This window comes from Poecile atricapillus, chromosome 15, assembly GCF_030490865.1.
Source record: "Poecile atricapillus isolate bPoeAtr1 chromosome 15, bPoeAtr1.hap1, whole genome shotgun sequence".
Taxonomy (NCBI): Eukaryota; Metazoa; Chordata; class Aves; order Passeriformes; family Paridae; genus Poecile; species Poecile atricapillus.
Window position 1 is genome coordinate 2,290,001 of NC_081263.1, and position 10,136 is coordinate 2,300,136.

Here is a 10,136-nt window from a genome sequence, read left to right on the forward strand (position 1 = left end):
GGCAGCAGCTGCACAACCTCCCCAAAAAAAGTCTTTTTCATCATCCCTGTGTGTCAGCCCCAGCCCTGCTGCAGTTGTGCAGCCGCTGCAGCGGCAGCTGTGCCCTGCTGTGGCTGACCCTGTCGTGCCTTGCAGCTGCAGCTGAAGCGGAGCGAGCGGGCGGTGTCGCTGGGCACGGTGCTGCCCCTGCCCCGCAGCGCCTACTGGCACCACATCACCCGCCAGCACAGCACCGGGCAGCTCCTCGGCCTGCCAGGTAAGGGGGGTCCTGCCCACACCTGCCAGGGGGACACCCCAAAACCCCTCTGCTCCCTGGGCACAGCTCTGCACGGGCACCTCGGGCTGGGATGGGATGGGATTGTTGAGGATGTTGAGGTGTTGGAGCTGGGGAAGGGTCTGGAGCACAAATCCTGTGAGGAGCTGGGGGGGCAGAGCAGGCTCAGGATGGATCTGCTCCCAAATTCTTCCTGGCTCTTTTTGGGCTTTATTTAAACCCCTTGGCTTCCCCTCCCTCTGCATGGCTGCCTTTGCACTGAGAACCCTCATCACTGATTTTGGGTACTTGTTAAAATTCACCCAGAGCACATCCCCCAAAGCAAAGGTGAAATGAGGGGAAGGGAAAGGAAATGGCCACGATCAACCTGGGAAAGTGTTTATTGAGCACCTGCAGTGCTGTCAGCGCATTGCAGCCTGGCCTAGGGCCGGCAGCTGTCTCCTCCAAACCCAGGAGGATCCTGGGGCAGCACAGCTCGGTCCCTGTGCCTGAGCAGCTCCAGGATGCAGAGAGGGATGATCCAGGATTCAGGGAGGGAGGGATGCTCCAGGATTCAGGGAGGGATGCTCCAGGAGCAGCTCCAGGATGCAGGGAGGGAGGAATGCTCCAGGAGCAGCTCCAGGGTTCAGAGAGGGAGGGATGCTCCAGGAGCAGTTCCAGGGTTCAGGGAGGGATGCTCCAGGGTTCAGGGAAGGAGGGATGCTCCAGGAGCAGCTCCAGGGTTCAGGGAAGGAGGGATGCTCCAGGATTCAGGGAGGGAGGGATGCTCCAGGAGCAGTTCCAGGGTTCAGAGAGGGAGGGATGCTCCAGGATTCAGGGAGGGAGGGATGCTCCAGGAGCAGCTCCAGGATGCAGGGAGGGAGGGATGCTCCAGGGTTCAGAGAGGGAGGGATGCTCCAGGGTTCAGGGAAGGAGGGATGCTCCAGGAGCAGCTCCAGGGTTCAGGGAAGGAGGGATGCTCCAGGAGCAGCTCCCTGCTCCCAGCAGTTCCTCTGTGCTCTCCAAGGGACACCCAGTGGTCCCCAGTGGCTGGATGGGTGTGGGAGGGACCGCAGCACACCGGGAGGCAGGAGAGGCTCTGCAGGGAGCAGCTCTGCCCCCAGGGATCTCAGAGGGCTCAGATCTGAGCTCCAGGCTCCGGACTGAGGGGAAGCTGCAGCACCTGAGCTGCAGCACTGATGCCTGGTGCTGATGTGCTTCCCCTCCTGGAGCAGGAGGTGCTCACACCTCGGAGGAGCTGCACCAAAGGCAGCACCGTGGAGTTGTGCTTGTTTTCAGAATTAAAAACCCCAGCCGACAGTAAAAAAAAGCCTTAAAGGCTTTAAAGCCTTAAAGGAAATATTTTTCCTGGCTCTTTCTTTCCAACACTAGAGGGGGCAGGCAGCACATGGAAAGCTCCATCCAGAGGAGGGATGAAGGATAAAAGCAGCACTTCCATGCCTGCTCAGGGCTGTTCCATGGATGAGGGCTTGGCAAGAGGAGCTGCTGGTGGCATTGACCCTTCTGTGCTTTTATTAAATCAGTAATTCAGCGTGCAGCTGGCCCGAGATAAATGGGCTGCACAGCTACAAACCACTTGTTTTATATTTAAAAAAATACCTTGCTCGTTAGACTGGGGAAAAAGGGATCCAAAAGAGCATTTTTACATTTTAAATGCAAGTCAGAACTTAGAAAAAAAATTAATTTGTGCAAGTTTCTGTTCTGAAGGAAGTGTTTAAAGGAAATCCATGTGGGTATTTCTGAGCTGGAGCAGCAGATTTAGCAGGGTTAGATTTAATTAATTCATCTGTGTGTAAGTCCCTGGCTGGGGTGCCTGTGTTTAACTGGGCTTGTTCTGGTTTTCCCATCTGGCTCTGTGAAGATGTTTCCAGCCCGGTGAAGCTCCACCGCACGGACACTTTTCCAACCTACAGGTCAGAGCATCGATAAAAATCCAGAAAGAACTTCACAAACTCTTTGGCCTCTGACCAACTGCCCCAGTGGATGACAGTGGTGATGACCACCAAGGATGGACATGCAGAGAAGTTCAGGTTGGACGAAAAATTCTTGCAATACAAAGGATTTTTTAAACTTTGCCAAAAGCAGAAACTCTTCTGTTGGATACTGGGGAGAGGAACCAAACCACCAAACCCTCTGGTGTATCTTTTATATCTTACAGCTGGACAGAGAAGAAACCACTCCCTAAACACTTCCCTCTGATTTTGTATGATAGGTATGTTGTAAATATGTGAGGCTCCTGCTGTAGTGTGGTTATTTTGTCTCCTGACACTGCCGTGTCACCCTGGTTTGTGGCAATGCTTATCTTTAGTTCTTCCCATTATTGTTCCCCTATTCCTCAGCTCTGGAATGGTGGCCAGTTTGGAGCAGCTCTTGGATACAATTTTTCCTGTTTGAAGACTGGATTGATTTCTTTTAAAAGAATCTCCTCTTTCCTGTATTTATTTCCATCTCTGTAAACATTGAAAATAAAAAGTCCCATGCAATTTGTGGCTCGGTGTTTTTTGTCACTTTTGTCATTCATTTAGCACAGGCTAATTTGCTTCCAGGACAGAATTGTGGTCTGGGGCTTTGAGTTACAAACAGCAGAAGGTAAATGTTGGATTTCCACGTGCTGGAGTGTTGTAGGAACAGAGCTGGAGGGGAGGGAAGCCAAACCCTGGGAGTGGTGCAGGGAGATGTGTTTGTGAAGGAGGCAAAATCAATCTGCCATCGTTGTGGAAGGTACCCCACAGTGCAAAGAGAAGCTTAAGATATTGTAAATAAGGATTATGTTCATTCCAGAGCTGAACTGCTCACACAGCTAAGGGATTGAAGGGCATGTTGTGACTGATAAGTCTTTCTTTTCCAGCTTTATTTCTGCTAATGCATTCCCTCCCTGGCAGCAGCTGTTGTTTTATCGTGGATATGACAGTTCAGTAAATGCTTTTATTCACCTTTCACTCATGCAGTGATTGATAGAACACAGCTAGCTGTGGCTCAACACTCCAATTACAAAGAAGACAAAGAAAAGCCACTCTAACCTTGGCCTTTAAGTGAAGGGTCATTAAATCAACCAGCTCTGAGATTAATCTTGCCAGTGAAGCTGCCTGGGAAGGCTGGGAAAACAGCCTGGAATTCGCTTTGCTTTGCATTCCTGGGTGTGGATGACACAGGATGAAGAAGCTGCTTTGGTTTGGGTTTTGGTACCAGCACATGAAGTTATCTTGGCACCATTGCTGGCCCAGAAAGCTGAGGGAATGAGGGAATTTGCTGCTCCTGGAGGGAATGGCTCTCTGGCAGTGGAAAGGGCTCCCTGTGTTTGGAGCTGGGAGTTCAGGCTCCATGGATGCTGGAACAGCTGGGAAGGACTTGGAGAGGATCCTTCAGGTGCTTCTGTCTGATGGACTCCAGAAAATGTCCTGCAAAGCCTCTGTGGGGCTCAGGGCTCGGTGGGGGCCACATCCTTGAGAATTCCTCATCTCCAGTGCCTGCCCTCCCCACATGGGACCCTCCCCAGGAACAGCCCCTCACAAAGGGGCTTGGAGCTTGGGCTCTGTGTGAAAAGGAGAATAAAAACCAATTTACAGACTGCTTTCAATTGCCCCGTGGATTTCCAGCACGGCCTTTTTGATATCCTTCAACCTCACAGAAATGCTGAACCCCTGGGCCCTTTCATCCCACAGAATGCACCTGCAGGTCAGAATAGTGGAGATGTTGGGGAAGGGGAGCAGGGAGGAAGTGTGGAGCTGCTCACCCCACTTCTCAGATCCATGCTGGGAAGTTATTCCAGTTATTACAAACTGTGATAGCACAGTGGGTAGAGGGAGAGGTCCAGACTGCAGCAGGTAACTATCCTAAAATGCCAATATTGGAATCAAATGCGTTAGAAAAAACCCCAACAAACACATAAATCTAATATCAAGACTTCCCATTACATTTCTTTTTTTGCAGATGTTTTTATGGCAGGTAACAAAATGCAAGTGGCATGATTTAAATAGCACAGAGGGCAACACAACTGCTGGAAATAAATCCTGGTGCTGCTGGGAGAAACAGGATGGGTCACGTCATCTCCATTTCCATTTAAAGGGATGAAGGGACATGGATTTGCACCAGGACTTGCTAAAAGTCACTCAAAACCTCGAGGTATTTTTATCATAGTTCAAACCTTTTTCTTTTCCCCTAATAAAGGAGATCTTCCATTTTTTGCTTGACCAAGATTTAATAAAGCAATTTTTGCCTCCTTGAGGGAAGGCAGTGATTGAAGTGGGTTGCTTTAGCATTTGTCTGAATGAAACACCTTTTATTTTTCCAGCTTTCACTGCTGTCAATGCCTGCTCTTAAAACTGTCTTTAGTTTTCCTTTCCCTTACACCTCACAGCAGAAAAGCATCAGGGATATTTAAGTAGGTGAGCATCTCTTGAAGTTTGTGACTTACAGGCAGATTGGCATGAATTTGAATAGTGATAAAATAAATATAAATATAATAATAAATATAATAATAAATATATTTATTATATAATAAATACAATAAACCCAGATGAAATTAATTCGGTGGGAGCTGTGTCTGAGCCCTGGTGCTGAGCTCTCTGAGTGCAGAACAACCCTGCAGCCCCAGGCAGGGAGATCAGGGCAGGATGTGAAATCTCGGTGTGCTCATTAACTTTCACCGGGGCACATTGATCCTCTGTTTCCATGAACACTAACGAACCGTTCCCTGGTTCTTAGGGAATATTCTGCCCCCACCACGAGCCCTGTAGTGTTTAAAGCAAAGCTGGTTTCAATCTGAAGGCTCTAATTAAAACCCCGGCCTCGGCTCTATTGATTGCTCCACGCTTCCTGCATGGATTTACAAATTCCAGGGAAAAGTTTGCTGTGGATGCTTTTTATTGCCTATGGGTTGTGGTTTAGACAATCCAAAAAAGAAAAAAACCCAAAAACCCAACTGGAATTAGGTGCTGAGGCATTCGGGTGGTTGGCTTGTCCGAGGGTGTTTTCCCGGCTTTTAAACGCTCTGGGAATCTTGCAGGTGAAAGGAGGGAGGGGTTCATCTGCTCTAAGCCATCACAAAACTCAATTCTTTGGCGCTGGTGGAATGAATTTGTGGTTTTGCAGCCGCGGGATGTCGGGAATGAGGGAATGAGGGAATAAGGGAATGAGGGAATGAGGGAATGAGCAGGAGCGTTTCTGTGGGCGCGATGCCGGCGGCTGCCGCGGGATGCCAGCCTTGTCCTGCAGCGACTGCTCCGGGAAAATCCGCCGGGAAAATCCCACGGGATTGATGCTGCTCGGTGACCCCTTCCAGCATCCCCTGCATCCCCTGCATCACCTGCAATCTCTGCATCCCCTGCATCCCCTGCATCCCCTGCATCCCCGGAAATCTCTGCATCCCCTGCATCCCCTGCATCCCCTGCATCGCCTGCATCCCCCTCATCCCCTGCATCCCCTGCATCACCTGCAATCTCTGCATCCCCTGCATCCCCTGCATCCCCTGCATCCCCTGCAATCTCTGCATCCCCTGCATCCCCTGCATCCCCTGCAATCTCTGCATCCCATGCAACCCCTGCAATCTCTGCATCCCCTGCATCCCCTGCATCCCCTGCATCCCCTGCAATCTCTGCATCCCCTGCAATCTCTGCATCCCCTGCATCCCCTGCAATCTCTGCATTCCCTGCATGCCCTGCAACCCCTGAAATCTCTGCATCCCCTGCAACCCCTGCAATCTCTTCATCCCCTGCATCCCCTGCATCCCCTGCATCCCCTGCATCCCCTGCATCCCCTGCAATCTCTGCATTCCCTGCATCCCCTGCATCCCCTGCATCACCTGCAATCTCTGCATCCCCTGCATCCCCTTCATCCCCTTCATCACCTGCAATCTCTGCATCCCCTGCATCCCCTTCATCCCCTGCATCCCCTGCATCCCCTGCAACCCCTGAAATCTCTGCATCCCCTGCAATCTCTGCATCCCCTGCATCCCCCTCATCCCGCGCATCCCCCTCATCCCTGCATCACCTGCATCCCCTGCGATCTCTGCATCCCCTGCATCTCCTGCATCTCCTGCATCTCCTACATCTCCTGCATCTCCTGCATCCCCTGCATCCCCTGCATCCCCCGCGCCGCAGCCCGGGACGAAGGGAGCGCTGTTCCCAAGGGATTTGGGGCAGTGGGAAGAGTTTGATGTGCTCAGGTGAGGATCCAGCAGTGCCCCCGTGGTTTGCAGGCTCTGTTTCCAGTCCAGCCTGGATTTATTCCTTCTCTCTCTGCTGCCCTGGATCCCCGCGGTGCCCGAGGCCGGGCTGGAGGGGCTCGGAGCAGCCTGGGATGGTGGGAGGTGGCTCCGTGCTGGGATTTAGGGTCCCTTCCCACCCAAACCATTCCACGAGTCTGTGATATTTCATTTCCCACATCACTGCTCAAACAGGCAAACCAACAATCTGCTCCAAATTTTGGGAAGTCGATTAAAATACCAGATCTGATTCTTATTTTAGTGCTGAACACCTTCAGTGCTGAAGACAGCGTTGTTCCTTCAGCTCCCAGGGAGTGCCACTTTATTTTGGGCTGATTTCTGTGTCTCTGACTTTGTGGATGTTGTTCTTGCACTGGAAAAAACAAAAAGCAGCTCAGATGTGTCTGACTGAGCAATCACCCCAACAAAATATAAATTATCCCAGAGGGTCCATCTACATAAGCACACATAAATCTACTTCTTAAATATGCAGTGGAGCCTTTCCCCTGGGGAGACTCTGGAGCTGTGCAAATGTGTAACTGTGATTAATTACAAGGCAGGAAAAGACTCATATTGCATGTGAGGAGCAATAAAACAAACTGTGCATTACCAAGAGGTGTCTGTGGGGTAATGGGAGCTGGGCAGGGATCTCAGTCAGAGCCAGTGTAATGTTTAATATCCTATCAAAAGGAAAAGTGCAGGGTTTTATTTGAATGGCATTTTCTGTACGGAGCAGCTATTTATTTTCACAGCTCATATTTTAGACAAACAAAAACATTTTATTTCCTTTTTCCCAAGAGATCTGGCTCTATTGGTGCTGCAGAAAAAGCCATTTCTTCTTTTAGGAACTGCTGCTGAACATATTATTGAGGTTTGAGGTATTAAATATCACTGCCCTGTGTGTGTGTGAGCTGGAGATGAGAACGAGCTCCTGAGAGCACCTCCTGTGCCCTGCTCTCTGCCTTTTACCATTCCAAGCTTCTGCTGCCCCTCAGCCTTTCTCTGCTGTTTGTTTTATGCTTGCTGCCTCAAAGATCTCTAAATGATGTGCAGGTGGAGGTTTAACCCAAATCTAAAACCTCGTGAACAATTTCCAACCTGATTTTCCCATGAAGAGTCATTTAACTCCCAGGAAATCAGGATGTGGATCCAGGCACGGTGAGTGGAGGAGCCGCTGCCACATTTGTGATGGAAAGATTTGCTAATATGGATTTAAATTCAGGGAATTAAAAGGGGACTCAGGATCTGGGGATTTAATGTAATTTCCTGCAGCAGGAGGCAGCAGAGAGAAGGTTTTGGTTTGGAATATCCCTCCAGACCAGAACACCTCCTGAATTTCTGCCTCCAAAACTCCAAAACTCCTGATGTTACAAAGCCCTGCGGTGGCAAACTCAGGCAGAGGAGGCTCAGGATGGGCTGGGAAGTGCTGTGCTCATCCCTGTTTTCCCAGGCTGGAGGAAAAAGGGAAATCCAGCATTGATTGCCAGAGACCCCCTTCCCTCCTGTCCCAGCGCTGGTGTCACAATTCCCCAGCCAGGAGATCCTCCCCAAGCTCACAGCTCCCGAAATATCTCATCTAAATGGTTCCTTTGCTCGAAACAGCTTTCTGACTTGTCCACAATCTGAATATTTCACCAGGTAAAAGCAGGACACTTTCTGGAAAGCAGTTCAGGACAGCATAACAAATTTATTTCTGCACAATTGAAGAATTATTGCAGGTTTTTTCTTTCCCTTGCGAGTATAAAACTCAGTTTCTAAGAAAGAGGGGGGAAAGCATATTTAAAAACCAGGCACGTGGTGTTTCCACCTGGCTGGAAATGGGAGGAGGACTGGAAAAATCGAATTTGGATCCTAATGATGGGTGCAACAAAAGGCAGTGAAGAACAGAGCACGGAACTTCAGGGGAGATTTGTCAGCTCTGATTTTAGAGTGCCTGGATTTGTTGTGTGGATGAAGAGCAGACTTCATTTTCCACTGGGGTAAATTCAACATCTGCTCACCAAGCTCATTTTTTAAAAACAAATCTAAGTGGAGTAAAATAATCTCCTCTGCCAGAACCTTTGAGGAGAAGGTATTTATATTCCCTGCTGTATGATGTGGGAATAGAGTGTGAGGTTTAAAATATCTCGCTTTCTTCTTTTCCTGAGCACCTGTGGCACTTTGCCAGCTGAAGCGATCTTAAAATCTTCTCATTTTCAGAAACTAAAACCTGCTTGGCTGTTTTTTCCCCCTTTTTCTCAATGCAGAGAGTCAGAAAACAGCAAGGAGAGCAGTGGAGCTGCTGGGGAGTGCCAGCTTTTCTCAGGAAGGTCATTTGGAGAGCAGAGATGCCAGGGCAGAGTTCCCCCCCTGCCCCCCGAGCTGCTGCAGCTCTTCAGCAGATGGCTCTGAGCTCACCTGCTCCTCTTCATGCTGCAGAAACACAGGATGGAGCAGGGAACAATATCCTGGGGGTTTATTTTGTAAATGTTCACTACAGCAGAGCTTTTCCCCAGCACTTTGTCCTGAGAGTGTGAACAGCCTGAGCAGGAAAAGCTCCTCTGTGGTGTGTGCAGGTCTGGAGCAGTGGAATGAAGATTATTTTGATTATACAGCTGCCTGTTTGTCCTCCTAAGTGACCCATTTGTTTCAAGGACAGGCTCCAGCGTGCACTGAACACACATTTGCATGAAGGAATGTTTTATGGTGCTTCCAGAGCTTTCCTGGGCTCTGCAGACATTCCTGAACACAAGGGCTGGAGTAGGAATCTGCAGCAAGAATTCCTGGAGCAGCTCCACCAGATGATGCTGGGACATCCCTTGGGGGATTAGAGATGACAGAAGTTAGGATGTTACCTGCCTGCTATGCAAAAAAACCAGTTTTAGCTCTTTTTGCAGAAGAAATCCTGGGAACCCCTGCACACAGGTGAATTTTACCCACACCCCCTGATCCTGAAGCCCAATGGTTCAGGAAAAAAGCAGAAACTCAGGGATCACCTCCTCGCTGTGCTGCCCAGAGTGGGGTTTTAAAATATAAATGTCCTGAAATAAATGGCTGAAATATTTCAAAGAAGCTGTGGTGGCTGATCAAAACCAGTGGTGGTTGTTAAAATATTTGTAAACCTTATCCTGGCTGTGTCTTTCAAAGTTTTCCTGTAGCCAGTGAGAAGAGATGATTTCCTTTCAGAAACAGAGGAATATTAATATAATACAGTTAATTTGATCTTTCCCCTCATTAAGGATATGCAGGTGCCATAATGTCATTTTTGTTGTGATTTTAGTCAACACAATCCTTTCACCATCATTTTAGTGGATTTTTTTGGGCTGAAATATAAATGAGCTGATTCTGAACTGTGGCAGCATTTTCATGGCCTTATTCTCCTCCACTGGGGAGTTTCATATACAGTGAAGAAAAGGGGGGGGAAAAAAAAGAATATCCTGGGTTGTTTTTTCTTAACTTTGTAATTTCCTGCTCCTTGCTCAGCCTTTGCAATAACATCTCACAGTGTCAAGCCTTGATTAATTCAATGAATTACAGCAGAACTGGAGCTGTCAGGAGGTTGCCAGTGTGCTTTGATTGATATTCAATTACTTTTCATGTAAACACCAATGATTTTAATGTCCTTATGCTCTAAAGTTATTTATGAAACAAATTTCCTGCAGGAAGAGCTGGGGCTGGGCT

At 48.9% G+C, this 10,136-nt stretch overlaps 1 protein-coding gene across 4 annotated transcripts in view; it reads left to right on the plus strand.

The window, feature by feature from the left end:
• Positions 1-2,757, plus strand: part of DOK5 (docking protein 5) — a 26,314-nt gene extending 23,557 nt beyond the window's left edge. For all 4 annotated transcript variants that reach the window (XM_058850722.1, XM_058850721.1, XM_058850720.1 and 1 more), the window contains 2 exons: positions 136-256; positions 2,136-2,757. In XM_058850722.1, the coding sequence (XP_058706705.1) occupies positions 136-256; positions 2,136-2,203 (189 nt within the window). In that variant the 3' untranslated portion in view covers positions 2,204-2,757. The remainder of the gene's footprint in view (positions 1-135; positions 257-2,135) is intronic.
• The last annotated feature ends 7,379 nt before the right edge of the window (positions 2,758-10,136 follow it).